This window comes from Epinephelus moara, chromosome 10, assembly GCF_006386435.1.
Source record: "Epinephelus moara isolate mb chromosome 10, YSFRI_EMoa_1.0, whole genome shotgun sequence".
In the NCBI taxonomy this organism is placed as follows: Eukaryota; Metazoa; Chordata; class Actinopteri; order Perciformes; family Serranidae; genus Epinephelus; species Epinephelus moara.
The window spans coordinates 16,143,578-16,166,626 of NC_065515.1; the positions used below are offsets into that span (position 1 = coordinate 16,143,578).

General features: G+C 40.6%; 2 protein-coding genes across 8 annotated transcripts in view; one reads left to right on the forward strand and one right to left on the reverse strand.

Moving 5' to 3' along the window:
* zfr2 (zinc finger RNA binding protein 2) overlaps positions 1-477 on the reverse strand; it is a 31,669-nt gene extending 31,192 nt beyond the window's left edge. For all 6 annotated transcript variants that reach the window (XM_050054673.1, XM_050054671.1, XM_050054674.1 and 3 more), the window contains exon 1: positions 360-477. In XM_050054673.1, coding sequence (XP_049910630.1) covers positions 360-412 — 53 coding nt within the window. In that variant the 5' untranslated portion in view covers positions 413-477. The remainder of the gene's footprint in view (positions 1-359) is intronic.
* Positions 478-3,714: 3,237 nt separating this feature from the next.
* Positions 3,715-19,589, forward strand: atcaya (ATCAY kinesin light chain interacting caytaxin a). 2 transcript variants are annotated; one of them, XM_050055944.1, is made up of 13 exons: positions 3,715-3,890; positions 7,377-7,476; positions 11,512-11,570; positions 11,667-11,921; positions 12,730-12,903; positions 13,092-13,194; positions 13,371-13,502; positions 14,276-14,362; positions 14,564-14,662; positions 14,887-14,922; positions 15,131-15,202; positions 15,321-15,379; positions 16,573-19,589. In XM_050055944.1, exons 2-12 carry the CDS (start codon positions 7,400-7,402, stop codon positions 15,352-15,354), a joined length of 1,128 nt encoding a protein of 375 aa, XP_049911901.1. In that variant the 5' UTR covers positions 3,715-3,890; positions 7,377-7,399; the 3' UTR covers positions 15,355-15,379; positions 16,573-19,589. The 2 variants fall into 2 exon arrangements, with proteins under 2 accessions (XP_049911901.1, XP_049911902.1); XM_050055945.1 differs by lacking the exons at positions 3,715-3,890; positions 7,377-7,476 and adding an exon at positions 8,878-9,113 and having other exon boundaries at positions 16,573-19,588.
* The last annotated feature ends 3,460 nt before the right edge of the window (positions 19,590-23,049 follow it).

Below are 23,049 nucleotides of genomic sequence, written 5' to 3' on the forward strand. Positions count from 1 at the left end.
GGGTTAGCCCTCTTAATCCTAATTTATCACCCGTCACAGCTGCAGCCGGCTCCACTAACTAAACCTGCGACGTGACACTTACAATATCTGCCTTTTTGTTTCACATTTAAGTCTTCTGAGTGGTTAAATGTTAAAATATTAGCAGCCGACGATGACCGTACCGGGGTTCACCTAAAGTCAAGCAGCGTGTCGGCAAGAGCTGGCCTGCGAACTCAGCTAGCTAACGTTAGCTAACCGAAATTAGCGGGTCAAGCTAGCACCGCCACGCAGTGAAATCACCCCGCCGACCGTTACACACCAACGGCTGATAAATATGACTCAAAAGACATGCTGACACCAACCTGCATCACTTGAATTACCTGTATTGCGGACCGGCACCATGTGTGAAGCCGAAATAATTGCTTGCAGCCATCTTGGCATCTCCAGTACAGTACTGTACTGGCAGACAGCAGACCCTGATACTGAGAGTCAAGATAGTTCACCCCCTCGACTGCAGCCAATGGGAGCTCCGCTCTGCTACACCGGAACTGCGTCAGACAAAAACATATCTGACTCACACAGTCTGTTTTAAAAATGTGTCAAATATGTCTGTTATTAATGCAATTATTGTTTCAGAGTAGAAAAACAATGAAATATTTGTCTATTCTCATGTTTTCAGTACCACCAATGTCACTTTACTTTTAAAGATATAATCTGTTAGTATTATGATATGAGTAACACATCTCTGAACCATTTTGATTATTTCATTATTCAATTTGGGAAAATATTTATTCATAAACAGGAATTTAAGGGTCACAACCATCTATACATCTTTTCTTGATTGAATTTAACTCAGTATTGAACTCTCTTGACCTGACGAACAACAAAAAAGTAACAGGGTTTTAGAGTATTACAAAAACATATTTAATGAAACTACCCTGATGTGAAATGAATTATTTTATTTTTTGTTTTTTTCTAATGCCCATTCTTATTCTATTTATTTGTAGGATTTCCAAATTTGTATGTATGTTATGATCGTTCAATTCTTAGCTTTTGTAGAATGTCATTTATCTCATTGCAACTGATGCTATCAGCTCTCCTATATTGTTGTGTTCTTGTCTTATACCTGACAATATTTGATGTAATGGTAAATAAAGTTAAAAAAAAAAATCTGAGTAAACTATTAACAAAAATACAACAAGAAAATGTCAGAATCAGAATGCCTTTTATGGTCGTTTTGTCACTAAAAACACACAACAAAATTAGGAGTGCTACTCCTGCAATGTGCTGACAGTTAAAAATCACATCCCTATAATATACATGTAAAAATAGTATACATTAAATAAGTGTAATAGGTAAATAACAACTACACATTGTACGTCTGTGAATATTAACCATAATCATGTAATGTCTTTTAAAGGTATCATTTCAGTTAATTTACTGTAAAATGTTCAGAATAAAGTGATTTTCAGAGTTTGCTCTTGGTATTCCACGAAACTGTGTCATGCATGCACACCAAAAGTTGAAAAATGATCTCTGAGAAGGGAGGGTTGTTTTTTTTTGTTTTTTTTTTGCTTGCGCTTGTGACAGAGAGACATTAAGATTTACAGGAAATTTGGGAGCATTGCAATGAAAAGGGAAAAAGAACCGAAAAAAGAGAGGCTGATCTCTCTTTGTTAAGGTATATCAATCCTTCTGGGATGAAAATTCATATGTAAAAGTAAATGGACACCAAAAAACATTTAATCAAGTATATGTATTCTCTACTACAGTCTAAAACAGAGATTATCATACTTTTTTTTTTCAGCCGAGCTACCCTTTCAAAACAGAGTAGGTTTTGTACATAGAAACCCCTCAGGTGGGCCTGTGTCCCTTGAAATAATTTGACATAACCTATTTTTATACTTCTATACTCCTGCAGACATGTATTAAAATGTCTGCCCCATTCTCACCACACATGGAGCACTGCACCTAAACAAAATATCAAAGGCAGATCAAAAGAAAATGGCTAATTTGAAATGCATGTTACAGCACACACACAAGCCTATCAAGAGAAGTGTGAATTTAAGTAAGGTGTTTCACTTTTAGTGCATAAGCTGAATAAAACCTGGATTCTGATTGCTTTGCTAATATAAACTCCTTAGACAATTTTTTAATTTTTTAATTAATTTAATTTTTTAATTTTACATACTTTATTAATCCCCAAGGGGAAATTCAATTTTTCACTCTGTTTGTCAATTACACACAGGTCCGAACACACACACATGCACAAACTGGACCTATACATGCACTAAGTGGAGAGATGTCAGGGTGGGCTGCCCATGACGGGCGCTCCGAGCGGTTGGGGGGTTCGGTGCCTTGCTCAGGGGCACCTCGGCAGTGCCCAGGAGGCGAACTGGCACCTCTCCAGCTACCAGTCCACATTCCATATTTTGGTCCGGACGGGGACTTGAACTGCCGACCCTCCGGTTCCCAACCCAAGTCCCTATGGACTGAGCTACTGCCGCCCCAAGAACATTAACTGCAAACTATTTTAGATTCAAAATATTATGTATTGAACAATGAAGGATTTTGTGGAAAAAGACAATTTTGTATGATGATAATTAAAAGTAATGACCTCCTGGCAGAGTGTCACTGACCTTTCTGGGTCCCCGGACCCCATTCTGAGAATCGCTTTTCTAAAGAAACGCGATTTGCACGAAGACGGAAGTACATTGAAGTGACTCCTCTTGATTTGCATGTAGCTTCTCCTGATCTGTCCGCTGAATGTCGCGTGTACTTGTCAGTCATGCCTGCACCGATGATAAAGACACAATCTATTATAAAGTCAAACACCAGGCACTGAGTTTGTAGACAAACAAATCTTAATAATATATTCAGATTCTCATTAAAACGCCTGGAAATCATATTCTTCCACCTTAAAAAGATAATAACGACCTTGGGTTTTGAAGGCATCACCGCAGGAGCGCCACAGAATTGAGGTCAATCATACTATAAATCTAAAGAGGGGGGAAAAATGTTAGATAAAACCATTAACCTATATATAATCACTACTGAGGGTTTATTAGCATCACCACCTGAGGCACACAATTAAAGAAGGAAGCCTGTTATATGAACATGCAGCCAGCATAAAACTGAGCATGGGTGATATGATTGGCTGGGTGCAAGTGAAGTAAGGGACTGAATAATTAATGTGAGGGGAGAGTTGGGGTATACAGAGTGGGGCGAGGATACAGATAAGGAGGGGAGAAGCTATGGATGGAGAGAGAGATGCTGTTGCCAGGGAACAGCAGCCACATAGAGGACCACTGAACACAACAGTAGGATTATCAAATGGAGTAAAGGGACACAGAGACTGGAGCTCACTTCTTCTGTATGGTGCTCATACAGGGGGAAACCCAAAGAAGGGTGTGAATTAATATTTGGAGGTGGAAAAAAGATCCTCCAAAGGTATTTGGAGTTACAAGCAGAGAAAAGAGGGAGATCATGATGCCAGAGCAGATGCATTCTGATTAAAGGAATTTTGTGTCTTGGTGGTGTGGACGTACGAGCTGAGAGGCAGGCTGTCGGCTCGCTCTTCACGGCCAGTCTTTCCCCAACAAAGGTGGCCAGAGGCGGAGGAGAAGAGGGGGAGTCCAGCACAGAGGTGCCCCCTGTCCTCAGACACCTGCTGCTGGCTAGCGGCTGACATCGAGGACACTGTATGGCTGTGTCTGTGCATCAGTGTGTGTGTGTGCATGTGAATGAGTGAAAGACAGGGAGCGTGAGAGGAGAAATTTCAGCCTGACCTCTGCTTCTCTGTTGGTGTGGAGGATCAGGACTTTCTGCTCTAGAATCTCTAGTCTTCTGCTGAGGAGGAGGGAGGACACACAGACGAGCGAGAGCTTTAGAGAGGATCTCACACCGCTCATGTGAGTATAGTGACTGAATTAATGTCCTTGCATCTCTGTTCTGCTCGCTGTACCTGGCAGACGGCTTATATTGACTGCATGCACATTGGATTGTGCATAAACACATGAAATCCATTTAGATGGATTTCCTTTTGGCTGTTACATTTGGGATGACCCAGAAAGACTGCGAGGCCATTTTACTCTGTGAGTGTAATGTGCTGCACATTGGTGGCAATTCATTTTGCAGATTTCTTTTCTCCAACATTGACATTTTCAGGCAGGATGAGGGAACGTGGGCAGCACAGTATGCGGGAACATAGTGTTTTACTTGCACATATACCGGGTTACATCCTAAGCTAAAGGTCAATTTCTCCACACAGCATTTTTTTGAAATCTGAAATGATTGTTGGAATAATTTCACTTACTATTACATGATTTTTTTCTAGCCTGCCAATGTAAGAAAGAACATCATTATTGTCAGTGATGATAAATGATTTGTTCTGGCTTCTGCTCTCCCAACCACACACTACCGCTTTCTTCTTCGGGGTGTTGTCCCATTGAAGTGTATGAGACTCTGACCTGCTACAAACAGGTGTGTGATGTTTAGTAAAATCATTTATCTTTGCTTTGCTCCTTCTGTGCAATGTCAGCCCTGCAGAAATGAATAATTTCCTCTATGTTAGACTTGGCTTTTTTCCAGTTTAGTCACAAGTGTCACTGCCAAAATCACCAAAACCACTCCACTCGTTCTAGTTATCATATCACAGGAATCTATGCTGCATTATTTATCATTGTGATCAACAATATGCTGACAAGAGTGTCGGGATAACCACAACAGTATTTTTGTTGCGCTGTAGTCTGAAAAAGCTCTTACATTGTGCCTCTCCTCAGAGTGTCTGTTTCTAAGTATAACCTCCAACACAAACCTGGGGATCCTCTGTCACTCAGCAGAACCTGCTCAGACACTGTGGATTTTATACTTGAGTGGAGAACTACAAAGACAACAGGACTCTACATCCAATTAAATATCTACAGTGCTCTCTCATGCGTTCACCAGCTAAAACAGACCTGTGCTTCCGTATTTAAAGCTACAGTAGGTCACTTTTTTTTTTAGCAAATATGACCAAAAGTTTTTATTTTACTGTCGCTACATCCAGACAGTAGAGCATGAGGCAGTAAACCTGTGAAAAAACTGTGTTCCTCTGCCTCCTCCTGGTGTTGCATTTGCATTTTTGCATTTGCAGGAATCCTTAAAAACAAGAAATCAGAGCAGAGGCATCTCTGACGCAGCTGTCAATCATGTCATACACTGCTTGTGGACTGTGGTCAAACTGATAAACTGGGCAGTGCTGATCAAATATGAAATTCTGTTTAAAATGAGAATGTTTTCTCCAACTGGTGGGCGTTGCTGACATGGTGGCAAGGTCACAAACTAAATAACTAACTAATAATTATATAACTAATATAAAACAGCCAATACATTTTGAGGGAAATGTAATGAAGAGGAAGTTATATTTTCTATTAACATTATGAGGAGATGTTGCTAACTAATGTATATGGCAAGTCGCAAAAATGTTGACACTGAACCTATCACCAAAATGTTCACTGAAAATGTAGTTCAGTTGTTTTCCCCCAAAATAAGCAATCAGTATCCACTCATGTGACTACAGCATTATGAATTTTTTATTACATTTTTTATTAACATTTAAACAAAATCACAATCTTCCTTTAACCAAAGTGCATTTGTTGCCTAAACCTACAACAGTCTTGATGCAAATCTAAGGTTCTGGTGTCAAAGTCCTGGACTGTATACGCCCATTATCCTCCTCAACCGTCTTCTTGCAGCACTTACATGGTAAATGAGTGTAGTGTTTTGTTACCTGAAAGAAACGTCTCCAAGCGTTGTCTCCAGGCAGCAGTTACGTTGCTACAGCAATGTTATTAAAAGAGCAGTTTAGTAACAAACATAGTTTCTAGGAGGCAAGGTTGGCTAAACAGTACACTGATATATGTTTCTGAAAACATGAGGCGAGAAACAGGCAATGCAGTGACAAAATCTTGATTCATGTTTGATCAGCGCTGCCTAGTCTGACAGTGTGACTGCAGTTCATGAGTAGTGATTGACTTGATTGACATGTGCTCTCTTTAAACTTGGCCTGTGATTGGTGAGAGTATCCCGTCACGGGCTAGATTTTATAAACCTTGGAAACAGAGCTAAGTCAACCCAGTATCACTCCAAAGTCATCGAAATCCAGCACGTGGTCGGTGACCTCCAGCATTTGACACCAACAAAAAAAACCATCCTTTCACGTCGGCATGATACGCCACTGATCGCCATTATTGTTAAACAGCACCTGTCAGGGGGAAATGCAGCGGGACAACAACAACATCAAGGCAGCCAAAGTCTTTCACCTGGGAGGCCGGTGTTGGCTTCTCGTAAGATTGTAAAGCCAAACCTTCTTTTTTCCTAAACCCAAACCATGTTTGTTGCTGAAGAAAAAAACCCTCAATTCACGATGTTGTACTGGTTACTGTATGTAACCAGTACAATTCCTGTGAAAATGGAAGTGTATTTTGAAAACAGATAATGCATGTAACAGGCAGACCTTGACATGGCATCCAAGAGCGGCAACAGCCAACGCACCCAGGGTACCTTGCATGTCATATGTTGACGTGGAAAGTCAAACGTCAATATGTGACGCGGTCGGACTGAGAATGTGTTGGCCAAGCTGAGGTGCAGAAGTCTAGTGTTTTCTCAGATCACTTAAATTAGAATACTCTCAAGGTTTATTTTGCGATTTTTGCCCAGGAAGGCCAAACTCAAACCGCCTACGTCACCTTTAATCTATCACTATTGTGTTGTGATAATCCACCTGGATATCAGCTTTAAATCCTGTAGTTTATCAGAGTGGAGTGCACCTTAATGCCACTATTGATTATGCAGTCAGTGTGTAATCACTGTATCATATCAGTATGGGAACTGTCTTCAAACTCTTGAGTGCAAATGAATGAATATTAGATCAGAAGAGAAGTTCTATTGGTGACGTGAAGCCTGAGTGTGAGCAGATATCAAACGGGCAGCAGCCACATATGTGCAGTAGGATTAGGGAGCAGCGAGGGAGGATTAGGGGTGCATGTCGTCCTCCTCATTGGCCTCTTAAATTCCACCCAGGAGGAAATTTGTTTGTGATATTTGACTTTGAGGAGAGCTCAGAAATTGGGCTCTGCCTGACTCAGTCACATGCCTCTCACATGTGCTCCACTGGGCAGAGGGATAAAAACCATGTGACTGAAGAGCGGTTACAGCCCCCAAATTGTGATGAAAAATCATATGGGTAAAATCCTCCAACAATGCCGACTTCTCCCTTTGTCATCTAAGTCAGACACGTGTTCCTGCAGTGCAGCCATGACGCTGACTGTCTAGTTAGTACACTCATTTGATGTGACAGCTTTCCTTTGTTACTGTAAATGGGGTTCATAGATAAATGCTTCTCTTCACACCCCCAGGCCCCGGCTCTCCTCTCTGAGGGATGGGCACCACAGAGGCAACTCTACGAATGGAGAACTTGGAAGTGAAAGACGAGTGGCAGGATGAAGACTTCCCCAGGTGGGATCCTTTTACTTTCTACTGCTTATCATCAATGAAATGTCCTTTTGAAGTCAGATATAGACAACTGTTTGATGCTGGACGTGGATAACTATGAGACAGCTCAGCAAAAAGCTGTCATTATGGCATTTTTAGAGCAGTGGTTCCCAACCTTCTTCCTTAAGGGACGCCTTTTCTATCATTGATTAAACTGACAAGCTCGGACTAAGTGATATATTTTAAACAGTCTTTCATACTGGGTGGCACAGTGGTGCAGTGATTAGTACTGTTGCCTCACATCAAGAGGGTTTGAGGTTCGAATCCACCAGCCTGCCGGGTCCCTCTCTGCAGAGTTTACATGTCCTCTCCAGGTGCTCCAGCTTCCTCCCACAACCATAAGACATGTATGTTAGGTTAATTGGTTACTTTAAATTGTAAATCTATGTGTCAGCCCTGTGATAGTCTGGCGACCTGTTCTGGGTGTACCCATCCTCTCGCCCAATGACAGCTGGGATAGGCTCCAGCATATCCACGACCCTGTATCAGGACAAGCAATTACGGAAAAAATGAATGAATGAATGTATTATACAAACTTAATAAGGCTTCTTTGTCATTGTTCTATCAGCTCTTTGGTTGTTCATGATTTTCTAATACATATGGCTCTATGAATACATTCTTTTTAAAGTTCATGTCTTAAATTAGGGCTGCACGGTGGCGTGGTTAGCACTGTCACCTCACAGTGTCTTAGAGCTGTGTGTGAGCCTGTAGCTATAAGGCATACTCTTGTGTTTGTGTGCTGATGAATATGAATTATATTTTAATTTATGACTGAATGGCTAATTTTTTTAGAATTAATTGTGCAGTAAATTATGGATTAATCGCCAAACAGGGTTTCCTTATGGGCCATCTGCACCATATTGCTTCCAATGCTGGGTGGATTTAGAAGCCGTGCTGTTTATAGTAGTCATTTTTGTAATACTGACACTTTTTAATCTTATAAAAACATACTCATTGTAATTATAGCCTTATCTTTTTATGTTCTACTGTCTGAGCAACAGTAGAGCTAAATATTTTGCTACTGTAACTGAAGGTTTTATTGATTATTATGTTAGGGATTGAGCACAGATTGACATTTAATTTCTGTTCACAGTAAGAAAAAGAAACAGAGAGAACAATAAATGAAGGATGGCAACAGAAAGCTTTAAAAAATCTGGGGGATGTAAGTGTTCAGAGTCTGAGATGCAGAGCTTGATGGGCAGAAAAAGAGCAGGGCAGAACAGTCAGTGCTGCGCTCCCTCCTTCTGTCTCCATCCTCCTCCCTCCTCCCCTTCTTCCTCTGCCCGATTGGGAGGCAGGAAGCCAGGGAGCAGGTGCAGCCCTGTCTGTAAATGGTCTCAGGCTACGTCATGTGACGCAACAGCAGTCACCGATCAACAACACAGCATCGCCAGGAAAATGGTGGCAGGTTTTGGTTAGAGACAGACACAGACGCAGGAGCAGCCAGCAGCAAGTGGATTATCAGGGCAGCCTCTTAGAGATGCTCTGCTTCAGCTGAGAAGACAGGGAATGAGTAAGCAAACCAAACATTAAGGTGTGTGAGGTTATAAAGCTCATTTGAATTGGATTTGACAACAGCAGCCCTGTGCTGTTTCCAGAAGGTAAGCATCATCGATTCCTCCTGATATTGCTGTTTATAGCTGAATGACAATGCAGCCATGAACATGAACAAAAGAGATTATCTTGCTTCTGTTAGAAGACAAAATCTGTGTATAGATTTGGCTCCATTTCTGACAAAGGAAGCGTTAGACTAGTAATCACCGCAGGGGTCCCCAGGGGAAGAGGGTCGGATCATTCATCAGTGCATGTTTCTCTGGGCTAAAGCCAGTATTGTTGGCTCAGGAGGAGCACACACTTTCCTCCTCAAGATGGGAGGATGAGGCAGTTGGCTTTCACAGGAATGCAGCTAAAACTCCTCTCTGCTGAACGACACTGCGCTGTAGCTCTCTGCATCTCTTGTGTCTGAATCCTGTAGTTGTACAACCCTAATTCCAGGTCTCTGGTTGCACTGGGTGTTGTTGCTAACATGCAAAAAACACTTCTGTCCCAATGCGCATTGTTTTGCCTACTTGCAAATAAACACACAGATGGGCACATGCTGCACAAACATATGCAGAGCAGGATTTTGACCTCCTGTTCGCTCCTCCTTCTGCACAAGGTGTCAACAGTAAATAACAAGCGGCTAAAAGGGACAGAGAGCTGAATCTCTTCTCTCTCTTCCACTCATTCTCTATCTTTTATTTCTCCTTCTTTCTCCTCTGTTTCTCCCACCTCCCTTTCTCCTCCCCTCTCACGCCCTGCCTGGCAGCCCTGTAATCTTCATCTCTCCCCAGAGAGAAGTTAATTACCATCTCTTTCCTCTTCTGCTTTCTCCTCTTTTTAGTGCTTAGCCAGATCAGTGACAACACACACGCCTCTACTGGTCCATTGAACACCATCCTAATCACAGTGTTACATGTAATTGTGAGGCCATAGTTAGAGACTACTAGGACAGACAGCAGAAACACAACCAAGGTTAAAGGTCAGGTGTGTAGGATGTAGGGGGATATATTGGCAAAAATGGAATACGATACAATATTTGTGTTTTCTTTGTTGTATCATCACCTGAAAATAAGAATGAGCCGTTAAATATCTACATAAGAAGCGGTTTGTTGTCCATGGAGTCCGCCATGTTGCACTGCCATGTTTCTGCAGTAGTGCAGAAGGGGCAAATCAAACACTGGCTCTATAAAAGGCCATTCGCATTTTTGTGTAGCAGCCCCTCCATAATGAGCCGCATCAGAAAAACAATTATTTTTCTACGTGAATGTGCTTTATTCAGTCATTTTATCGGTTTAAATCACTGGCTCCATTATTTTCAGAGGTGGGTAGGTTAGCCAAATATTGTACTCAAGTAAGAGTACTGATACTTTAGAACAATATTACTCAAGTAAAAGTAAAAAGTAGTCATCCAAATAATTACTTGAATAAGAGTAAAAGAGTATTTGGTGAAAAAACTACTCAAGTACTGAGTAACTATTGAGTAACGTCTGATTTATTTGTAAAATAANTTTTGCATTAAAACTACTCTGAAAAGTACAATTTATCCAAAAAGTTACTCAAGTAAATGTAACTGAGTAAATGTAACTAGTTACTACCCACCTCTGATTATTTTTGAAGAGACGAGACCTCTGTGAATAATTCGGCTCCTGGAGAAAACCCTCTGAATGTCTGGATCTTGAGTTATCAGTGAGCACGCATTAGCAGATGCTGGGCTGGCGGCCTGTCTGTGATGAGCAGAGCAGCATCGGGAAACACTGATTTGTAAGTGAAACTGCTTCATTCAGTGTTTTAAACCACCTAGTCCATTCGTTTTGGAGAGGAAGAGACCTCTGTGGATAATTCAGCTCCTGCTAAAAACCTCCTGAACAATGAACATTGACGGAATCCCAACAGGAAGTTCATGCTTGGCACATGGGAGAAGTTTCAGCTGATTGTAATCTGCAATCTCCATTGTAATCTGCAATCTCCACCTCTAGATGCCACTAAAATCCTACTCTCTCTTAGTGACGGTTTACTATCTCCAAACCATAGTTGGGAACACGCTGGCTTATTAACATTAAATTAGCTTTGCTCGTTATTAGCTGGTAACTAGCTTCCAGCGGTCCGGACCACCCTGCAGAAGGAAGGATACCATAAACGTGGCCTTCTCATTAGGTTTAACAGTAGCCCTAAGCTTATAGACTTAATTCTGCTGATTATCAACACTCTTTGCCACCTGCCGTCTTCACCATGACACCTTGAGAGAGCTGCTTCCCTTTACACACACACACACCATGAAGCACACGTCACACCCTCACAGGTTACCCACAAGGCCACCGCCCTTAAAGGGGGAAAAGGGTGAGCTGGTAACACTACATACTGTTCCATTAAGTCAAATCTACGTATTAGCCAAAGTTTAGGTTGCTTTTTTTATTAGTTAAGACCCAGTAAAAGTCATTAATGTGTGTTTCCCTCCAGACCACTACCAGAGTACGGAGACATGGATCCCTCTTGTGGTCTCACAGACGACAGAGCCTGTAAGTAACTCTGGGGAGTGGAGGGCCACTGACTGGTCAACCATAATAACCCTGCTTTCTGACACCAGTTAACTTTTCTGATCTGTCTTGCTGCAGCTCCTCCTAACTCCCTGAATGTGAGCCCACCTGGAGGAGGAGGTGGCGGCGGAATGTCCTCCACCCACCGCAAACGGCGCACACTGGTTGCCCCAGAGATGAACCTTTCCCTGGACCAAAGCGAGGGCTCTTTGCTGTCAGATGACTTCCTGGATACACCGGATGACCTGGACATCAACGTTGATGACATCGATACGCCTGATGAGACAGACTCACTGGAGTTCATCACCAATGGCAACGAGCTGGAGTGGGAGGGTAAGTGGTTAAAAACACACATGACTGTTGACTGTTATAACTCCTTTATTATAGCTGTGCTAAACCATAACACTCACCTTTAAAAACTAGCAGTAAGATTATGCTGATTTATGCTCAGTTTAAATGCAGTAATTGTTCATATGAATATTGATGGAATATCTTTTATAATATCTATCAGTTTTTACATAGGCTACTGAAGCTTGCAGATACAGTAACTTTTTTTCAGTCCTAATATTTTATGTTTTTATATGTTTACTTTGCTCTTATTTAGTATTTTAGTATTAGTTAGTATTTTCAGTTTAATTTTCAGTACTTTTATTTGCATGATTTTATTTAACTGACGTACAGAATTGTTTTAATCTTTTTTTTTTTTTTTTTTAAATATAAAGCACTTTTAACCAACTTTAACAGTACTGTACATATAACTTTTTTTTCTTACTATGTTTATATATTTTAACCCTCTCCGAGTCAACACCCACTTTGGTCTTACAATCTGAAAATAGTCCTAATAAGTGTATCTACAACTGACTGAAGTTGGAATATCTAACTTAAAACTAATGTAAAATTTCACCACAAACCTGAGTCTTAATCCTGAATAAATGTCAGTCTTTATTCTCAGACAGTAACACAAAACGTAATTGTAGTTTTGCCAAATCTAAATGTAATCCTAATTCAAATGCTGAACCAAAACCTCATTTGAAAGGAGCTCACACACAATATATAGACAATAAGTTTTACTGGAACCTGTCCAGCGTAGTACATATTTCAGTGCTGAATTAAGAACAAACTCTGTTCTGTGTCCGTCCAGATGATACACCAGTGGCCTCAGCCAAAGCAGGTCCAGCTGATGGTTCAGGAGATGTGGATGGGGAGGGGAATGCTAACAATGGACGCCTCTGGAGGACTGTGATCATTGGAGAACAGGAGCATCGTATTGACATGCAGGTCATCAGACCTTACCTCCGGGTCATCACACACGGAGGTAAGTGACAGGAGAGAAATCAATCAGATCACTTTGGAAGATGGTTGCCAGTATTATACCAAAGTTACAGCCTTAAAAACATTATATTAAAAGGGGCAAACTCCTGAGAAGACCAGCATTCATGTTAAAGAATCAGCATACTACTAAGCTGTTGTTACAGTCCGTTAACTGAATCTCTCTCCCATCAGGTTATTATGGCGAGGGCCTCAATGCCATCATTGTTTTCTCTGCGTGTTACCTGCCTGACAGCAGCTGTCCAGACTACCACTACATCATGGAGAACCTCTTCCTGTGAGTGACTTTTAGTTTTCACGTTCAGGTTTTGATAATGTGCATGGATGAATTACTGAATATACAAACCGAGCACCAGGCCCTAAGTCAGAGTAACCATTATTATCATATCTGGTAGGAAAGTAACATGGCTCTGTCAAATGATGTCTGCCCATGATGCTGTCTCACTCCTCCAGGTACGTAGTGAGCAGCCTGGAGATGCTCGTGGCTGAAGATTACCTGATCATCTACATGAATGGAGCCACTCCTCGGAGTAAGATGCCTGGGATCAGCTGGCTGAAGAAATGTTACCAAATGATTGACAGAAGGTGGGAAACTATGAGAAACTACTCCAACATATTGACTATGATTGTGATTAATATTAAAGGTTCTTTGTGCAACATTCAGAGCATTAATATAGAGGCAAAGCACTATTTCCTATGTAAAGAAGTAGTGGAGTGATGGCGTCCTAAGCAGAGAATTAAGTCATACTCCTTCTGTGTGTGTTGTAATCTGAGCTTCTCTGTGGTTTGTTGTTGTAGCCAGTTTGGCCGTGCGTGCATGTGTGTATTCCACTGGCTCACTTTGCACTGCGTTCATACAGCAATTACTGCTGAAACTGGGATGGTGTTGGTGTGGAAGCGTAGCACTCACCCTTTGGTTCCTCCCTGGTTAACACTGTTGCTGTTGTTTTAGTGCTGTTCATGGAGTTAGCACTGTTTGTTGCCAGCAGCTGGCTCAGCCACCTCCATGTTTTGGACCGTCTCCAGACAACTCCTACGTTCTGAATTTCGCATGCAGCCTTTTAAAACTTACTTTCCTGAACTGAATTATGAATTAGGCCCCCTGTGCTATATTTATCTGCTGAGCGCTCTTCACCATTAGCATACAGAAATGCATGACATTGATAGTGACAGATACAAAGGGACGGTTAATAGAAGTTGTCACTTGCTGTCAGTCAGTAATGAGGATGAGTCAGAGGCTAAATTTGCAGCTTGACTCTGTTTAGAGATAACTTCCTCTTAGTTATCAATTTAATAGTTTTTATATTTTTTGCAAACAATAACAGAACTGAATCGACTTGTTATTTGCTTTGTGGCAGACTGAGGAAAAACCTGAAGTCTTTGGTAATCGCTCATCCCACCTGGTTCATACGCACCGTCCTGGCTATATCAAGGCCTTTTATCAGGTAAACACACACACCAACAGCTGAACAATTATGTTTCAGACTGGGGAATCTACAAAAGTTGGTGCACTAGTTAAAATGCTTTTTGAAGTAGTGATCACAGTCAGCTGATGAGGACTGAACCATGCTTCTAATCATTTTGTTACTGTGACATCAGTGATGCAGTGACTGTAACTTTGGTTGTGTTGCTGTTGTCCTCTGCAGTGTGAAGTTCATGAATAAGATCCAGTACGTCCACAGCCTGGATGAGCTGGCAGAGATCGTCCCCATGGAGCACGTCCATGTTCCTGAGTGTGTGGTGCAGTAAGTATCTCTGAACACTAGATGGAGAAAACGAGCTGTAGCACACTGATCCCAGCCTGCAGGCAGCAGCTACTCCTGGAAATCATTATTCCTGTAAATCTGGCGGAGAACAAGTCTAATGTGACACCTAATGTCTCTGAATGAAAGTAAAACGAGATTAGTGCTGTAGTCCTTTAAAAGAACTTGGATTTACTGGAGGATATAACAGTGTTTCTCATTTTCAGATTTGACGAGGAGAGGATTAAAGCACGGAGGGAAAGGTAAAATACAGTTGATAAGATTATTCACTCATACATATATATTGCTCGTACAGAATCACACATAATGAACTGTCTTTAAGCACTAAAGCTGAATTTTAATGCGCTGCCTTTAAATTCTACAGTAACTGGGCATCACCCAAAATGCCTACAATAACTGTGTGTGTGTGTGTGTGTGTGTGTGTGTGTGTGTGTTTGTGTTTGTGTGTAGGATGGAGCAGGAGCACAGACAGCAGGAGCAGCAGCAGTCAGTCCCACAGGAGCCAATTAAAAAGTCAGAGAGGTACTGACCCAACCTGGATTTTAAAATCATATTTTCACATCGGACATTTTGCTTCATTAGTTATTGGTAAGGTGTCATCCCTCCAACTTTTTAAAAGTTTTTTAATCTTTCATTTCAGGCCGAAGTCGATGATTGTAGATCAAGGATTATGAGAAGGACAGAACTTCGCAGCCGAAGGTAATAAAAAACACTGTTGTATTTCTTGTAAGGGCCCAGATGTGGCTCCATGTTTTGTGAATGCAGTCATGTCATGCAGTTTTTAAGCAATCCGGTGTTTATTGCATTTAAAACCTAATAATCAATGTCAGTTATTTGCTTGTATGTGCATCGTGGGTATTTGAGATGGTGGTTTCTTTTTTTATCACAAGTCTGAGGAGGTGGTGTGCTTGAAACATTACTTTTAAATCCTTCTTCTGGAACTACTGAGTGGGGATCCATTTTTTTTCAGCTTAGTTCTTTCTTAAACAGAAACAAAACAAGCAGAATATTTGAGTGTACTGTAAATTTTTGCTGAGTCAAAGGCCATGGGAATGTAGGTAACAAATCATAAATAACAAAGAAACAGTGTGCAACAGTTAAAGGTAATGATAATTATGTGCATCTGCTGTATTGCAGAGACATTCATCACATTTACATGAACATAGTGGCCTGTGGAGAGAGAGCTCAGCCGATGTGGTCTGTCTATTGTTGGGAAGTGGAGCAGACAGCGTGAATGTGGGAGAAGGATTTGTTGTTATTCGTGCAGGGTGTCTCGGTACATTTACATTCAGACTCAGATTCTTTCAGTTGATAGGCCTCCTTTGTCAGAGGGGGTATCTGCCTTTAGTTTGCAGATCTTTACGCTGATACTTGGTCGTAAGAGGGACTTGTTTTTCCACTTCTTGGAGTAGCTTCCCTCGAGTGCCCTTTTTTTCTCAGCAGTGCTCCTTTTGCTTTTATTGTGCGAGGTCCTGTCCATTTTAATGTAAGCTTCAGTCTTGGACTGATTTTAGCTACAAAGCACAGTTTCTTGTAACTGTATTTAGGCAAGACCAGTTGAACACATGGATCTTAAAGGCCCAGACAGACCAAACTGGCCCGTTTGTTTACTTTCCTCACTTTCAGAGGTTAATTAAAACAAGGAATGAACTTTTAGAATCATGTAATATCTCCTTTTTTCATTTACAAACTAACACATTTTTAAACACAATTATATTGGTAATGAAGGCATTTGGGTTCCAGTTTGTTTTATCTCTTAAAAGGGTCAGACTGAGACAAAGTACATATTTCTTTTAACTGCATGAGTTTTATTTGATCATGATACAAGCAAAATGTTTTCATTGTCCTGTCATGCCTTCATCATCCACAACCATCTTCTCTTCTTCACGCAGTGTGTGACAAACGTATGGAGCATGAACCCTTGGTTTTATCACCGTACGAAGCAGTGGGTCCAACAAGTCTATGTGCTTCCGTCTTTAACCAACATCCAGCCGATGATTTGTGCCGTCAAGACGGTAAATGCTCCATCTCATTAATCCCTCTACGTGGAACCCCTTCTCTTTCTCTGCCAGATGGTTTCATACTGCAACTTGAAAATGTACGATGGAAGTCGGCGCTCTGTTACAGGAAGTGTTTCTCTGTGGAAACTATTGTTGGGTTCATCGATTCATTAACCTGCTGTGTGGTCGGACCTGTTGTATCACTCTTATTGTATAATTACATCATCATGAGGCTTTGGAAGACCAGGACGTTGACAGTATAATGCAACACAAATAGACTGGGACGTTAAAGAAAGACGTTTGACTGTGGCAATGTTGGGCGACACAACTGTAACTCCAATTGTGGATGTTTAAGCTTAATTTCATGGAAGATGGCTTTCATTTTCCAAAATTGTACTTTTGGTTAATAATAAATTAAATATACTAAATGAACTCAGAAAAAAGGCCAAATTTTACATCAACAATTCTGAAAATCTGACAACTGGAGATATAAGCTTTTTGCCTGACGCCAGTGATGTGTAAATATGTTATGTAAGATTTAACACTTGACCACAGATGTTTCACAGCAACATTATTGATGTAGCAGATGCTGATCTTGGGTCAGTGTGTGACCACCTGACCATGCACACATTAATATTCACGCTGGCTCGTGTGAATATAATGTGTGTTAGATGTAAATTACAATGCATCAAATTCCTTCATCTTTATAATTATTATTATTATTTGCCTCATACCTGCTGTATCCTAGGCCTTCTTGAGCTCTCTCTTTTGCTGTACTGACATTTCGGAAATGTCAAAATGTACTAACATCTGTACTGTACCTTGTGTTTATGATGTGCCTCAGTCATCTTGTGCGTTGAAAATACAGGAACATGAACATTTGCATTTTGTGGCCTGGAACACCCATATGAGAAAATCTTTAAGAATTATATATATATGTATTTACATATATATATATATATATATATATATATATATATATATATATATATATATGCTGAAAATATAATGTTTATTTTATGTAACATGGTTATGGCCACTTAGATGTCATAGAACATTTAAAGGTAGGCTATACTATGCGGGAAGTCGAAAGTTAAAGTAAAAGCCAACCCAGATTGACTCTAGTCAGTGTTTCGTCTCGTCATATTTGTGTTTTTCGGCACTGTGTCTCTTGAACGACTGCTGCTTATGGTCTGGTACCTGGTGGCTACACACCCACAAATGTCCCGAACACAGAAATAAGAAAATGCAGGCAGAGTCTCTGCAGAAAAATACACCTCCCAACACTTCTGATGGGTCATAAGTGATGACTGGGAGGGATTATTTCTGTCTGAGTCCATACATTGCTTTTTTAAGGGAATTCCTGCATAGTATACCTTTAAACAAATATGCTTTTTATCAATATTTTAGACTATGTAGTCTGCATATTCCATTCTGTATGTCATGTATAAGATAAATATAATGCTAGCCCACCATATACAAAACATGTGCAATTATTTTTTTATGACATTTGTATCAAAGTGGCCATAATTAATACACAAACTTTGTACGAATAATTGTACTTTAATTTGATTAACTGTGCATATCTATAATTCTTACTGATTTGTTTCATATGGGAACATTTGCTCAGATTGTGAAAACATGTTCTGCGACTAACTTGATGAAGTATACAGCGTCCTGTGAAAGGAAATTTCAGAAGCATAAAGTTTATGTAGCTTATGTGGAGTTTGTGATTTCCATTTCAGCGGCATGACATCCCCTCATGTTTTTTTTTATCTTAGTGTGGCTTTATCTATTGAATATTTGGGACAATGTCAGCACACTCCCATTTAACAGAAGTTTAAACATTTGTCAAACACCCTAATTGCATTATGGATTGGACGATTCTTGGGTTAAGTTGATTTTCTTGTGTCTTCCATCTCTTCAACTCACAGTAGCAGGAGGGCAGAGGAGGAAGAACTTTTATTTTTGTAAAGTAATTCATAACTGTATCACCTGCCTGCCTTTTTTTTCTTTGCACAACTGGATTATTTTTAAGAGGAGAAAAGTTCCTCTAAAGTGTATTCTGTGTTGTTGTTAAGTAGCATTACTGAGGTCACGCGGTCATGTAGCTCTTCGTAAAGCATGAACATGTTTATGCTTCTTTGGAACAGAAACTAGGACTCATGTAATGTCTGTTCCTAAAGTGCCATCCCACTTCTGTTCTTTTGCCTTTCTGGTGTAGGAATGTTAAAGACAGGGTTCAACTTTGAGGTTTGTTTGCTGTACTGAGTGCCTATTTTTGAACCAAATGATTACAAGAAATCCAGAAGTAAAGTAGTAGAAGTAAAGGAATGTAAAGTGTAGCCTTTTCATCTGTAGTTATTGTAGTTTATAGGTTCAGTTTATCAAGTCGCACCCAATATTGTAAGCAAGGTTTGCATAGAAACGGCTGATATGACCTTTCCAAAAACTGAAATGTTCATTTTGACGATAAAAGCACAATATTTATATTATTACAAATTATTTGCCTGCCATTTGTCTGCTGTAAAATGTTTGCTCAGATTCAAATGGGAAAGAGGATCCATCATTTATTCTGAAGTTCCTTAGATCTCCATGATCGGTTCTGCCTTGTAAATATGAATGAATAAACTGTTCCTCCAAAAATCTGTTTTGTTTTATGTTTTCATACATTTGGGTATGCACTGGAAAAACTTGATACTTGAAATGACTTGTCCATTCTAGACTGCTGTATGTTATTGAGACAAATTTTAGAGCCTCATATCCACTATGGGGGTGTGGGTAGGTGTTTGCTAACGAGTTTGTGAGAGGCTGTTTTATGTCTGTGTTGTGTTACCATTTTTTTTTTCTGTTGCACCCAAGAGGCCAACAAAAGCAGTTGCTGCAGGTTTAAGTGGCAATTACAGCTTTGACTTAATGGTCAATATGGTGGTTGAATCTTGTGTGTAATAACTCTGGCAGCACATAACAAAAACTAATGCATTAAAAGGAACAATTCTACTTGATCCATTGTGTTCCCTTTGTATTAAACACTTAGTAAGTGTGCAGTCATTTTATGCTTTATGGAGGCACTGCAGAAAAAAAGGGAACCACTGATGTACAGTCATTCGTGCCTGTAATCAAATAATATAATTTGCTCCTCCACATATATCTAAAGAGCATACAGCTATTCTAAACTACATGGGCTGATCAAATATATCTTTTTATAGAGTCCAAGAATTATGCGAATGGTGCTACTGTTTCATTTCTCCTCATAAACACATGCATAAGCAACCTGCTGAACTCATTTTGCCTGAATGGCTTCTTCATGATGAGGCAGTGGCGCCCCCTGCAAATGAGATGGAGATGATGGAGTCACTGAAAATCTTTGGGTGGCACCAAAAGCCATGATGGAAGTTCACAAATTCTATTATGCTGTTGAAGTTGATAGGCCAGTTGAAAACTATGTCAATATGGAGAGTTAAAGAATCACCTACTTTGGTTTCTTATTTTATAGTTAATATTACTAATTTTCTTGTGTGCGTAGAATAATACCAGTACAGTTAATATTTTGAGTTCAATTCTGTTTTAATGTTACTTATGTTAGGTGATTCTTTGCTCTTCTAATAAGTTGGTTGTCATTTACTGGGAATGAGCCTTTTCAAGTTTTGGGGAGACTCACGGGTACCCACAGAACCCATTTTCATTCAGATGCCTCGAGGTGAGAGTTAAAGGGACCCCTTTGAAGACAGTCACACCACTTGTTCCATCGCCAATATTTAACCTAACTTTGGAGTGTTATATAGCCTGATTCCCAACAAGCTATGCTGACATAGTTAATGCCAGTGGATGAGTTAGGTTGTCTTAGCTTGTAGTTTCACAAGATACAACTGCCTTCGCCCTCACCTTAAAAATGAGTGCATCACAGCCTTAAAAAGCCCCTTTCTCACTTCCTGTTCAAAGCAGGAATGTTGTGCGTTTATTCTGCCTCGCCATTCATTTTTATTGAAGCTAATCTCAGCAATGGAGATAATAACAGTGCTGAAATGTCTGTGTAAAAGGGACAGCCGGCAGGACGGGACAATGGACAGGACAAGTGTGACGTTTTGCTGACGTTTTATGTGTGCATTCCACCATAGGGAGATTTGAAAAGCAGCTCGCAGCAGCTGCAGAACGGCAGCTGAACCTGTCTGCCAGTTGGTGAGACAGTGAGGTCTGGGAGTTTCTTACCCCCTGAGCAGAGGACAAGATCGGTCGCTAAATAACAGGGACGTAAATAATTATTATTACCATGATTCTGATTCTGTTATGCTATTGTTATTGTTTAGAAAGTGCTGCTGACGCATATGTTATATGTCACACTAGAGGCTGACATTGTGTTACAGTTCACACCTGTCACACTTCTTTTGCTTTTGGAATGCCAAGCATGCTATCTAAAATCACACACTGAGGCGATATGATGCTGCTGTCCTTTGGTTCTTTGTAAAAAAGCAGAGACAGCATATTGAATGGTCTTCAAAGCAGCCCTATTGTGAAAAGGGCAAAGGACAGTGACGTCAGCCTCTAATTATTTTTGTCAGAGGTGGCCAGCAATTGTTTCAGGGTGGCTGTGACTCCCTTGGCCCCTCCTTTAGAGCGGCACTGTGATGAGGACGTGCTAGTGCACAAGGACATCCCAAACAGACACCTTACCTTTCAATAAGATGTCACAACTTCACTGGGATGACCTACATAGAGCTGGGCTGTGATCGGGTTTGACTTTAGACTCTTGAGAAATGAGTCTGTCTGTTCTTGGACCAAGGGAACCCTGTGATGTCACGGCAACCATAAGATGATCACGAGTCACCCTTCACACCCTTCTCCCTTACACAGTAATACTGACTGAGAGAAACCCTGACCCCCGACCCCCGACCCGTGACGGCTGGAAGGCTTCACGTTGCACATGGATGAATACACACAAATAGACATGAATGTCCTCCACACTGAGAACAAGACACTTTGCAGGAGGTGATTTACCTCGAGGCAGTGCGGTATGTAACTCACATTATATATATATCCCAAATTAACACTGTATGGTACATTACAGGCTCCGTAGCTCATGTGTCAACCCACTGCATCTGTTCTAAGAAGACACTTTCCTGTTAAATTTGGGTTCCTGCTCCCTGGTTCACACTCTTGACACACTTATGTAACACATGAAAGTTTATCTGGGGTGTGAGCATACTCATGCTTGTCAGCGTCAAGTTTTTAAGGAGCACTGACTTGAAATCTGTAGGAATTACTAAAACAAACTCTTGTTAAAGCCAACATTGCTCCCAGTGTAATGGAGTCATTTTGAGGCAAAGATAGGCAGGAAACAGTTTCATCAGCCTGTGTTACGATATTGCATTTGATGTCATGTTGCTGTACTTTTTGTGGGTTTCCTGGGTAAAAATAACATGTGTACATTAGTGTTATTTAGATCAGTGGTGGAAAGTAACCAAGTACATTTACTCAAGTAGTCAAATTGATTCTACTCTAATCTAAGTACTATACTTAAATACAGCTTTGAGGTATTTGTACATTACTTATAAGGTATTTTACAGTTTTTTCCCACTATACTATATATACTATATACTACTTGGCTGGTCCTTTGGCCACATATGTGCTCTATAAATCAAATGACACCATATGAACTGAGTTTTAAAGAGGAAGAGGTACACTCTTATCATTCATTACATTACACAGGACCTATAGACATGCATTAGTTATGGAGATATGGTGGACTGACACATATCAGAATCAGAATCAGAATCAGAAATACTTTATTGATCCCCGAGGGGAAATTATTTATGTTACAGNTAGACAGCATCCTCCTCTCTGACACCACCATCAGAGAGTCACACTCCATTCCCACAACGTCACATATGAAATTAAACTTACATTGTTTAAAATACCATACCAATTAAATAACTTATATATTAATATATATATATATAGGCAACTGATTTAAATAAAACCTGGCATTAAAATGACGCAATATTTTTCCAACTGATTATCATGGGACTGTTGACAGAAATGTGACCATCATTTTACCAGCAGACAGCAGCACAAAGCAGCTGTAATAATAAAGTATCAATCGGGCACCATCATTGGTAGTTTTCCACCGTGAGATCATGAGGAGCATTAACACATGGGGTGAACAGTACGAGCTCCACTGCCTGTGACAGACAGGAGCAGCAGGTGCTGTGAAATATGCAAATATCTGAGAGTTCACGGGCTGTGATTGGCCCGTGTAAGGAGCTCTGTGGGCTCTGATTGGCTGCCGCTAGGGGGCATGTAGAACGAGTTAGGAAAAGCCAGAGATAAGCACGAGCACGTCGGATCACGAGAACGCCCACTGCCTGCGCG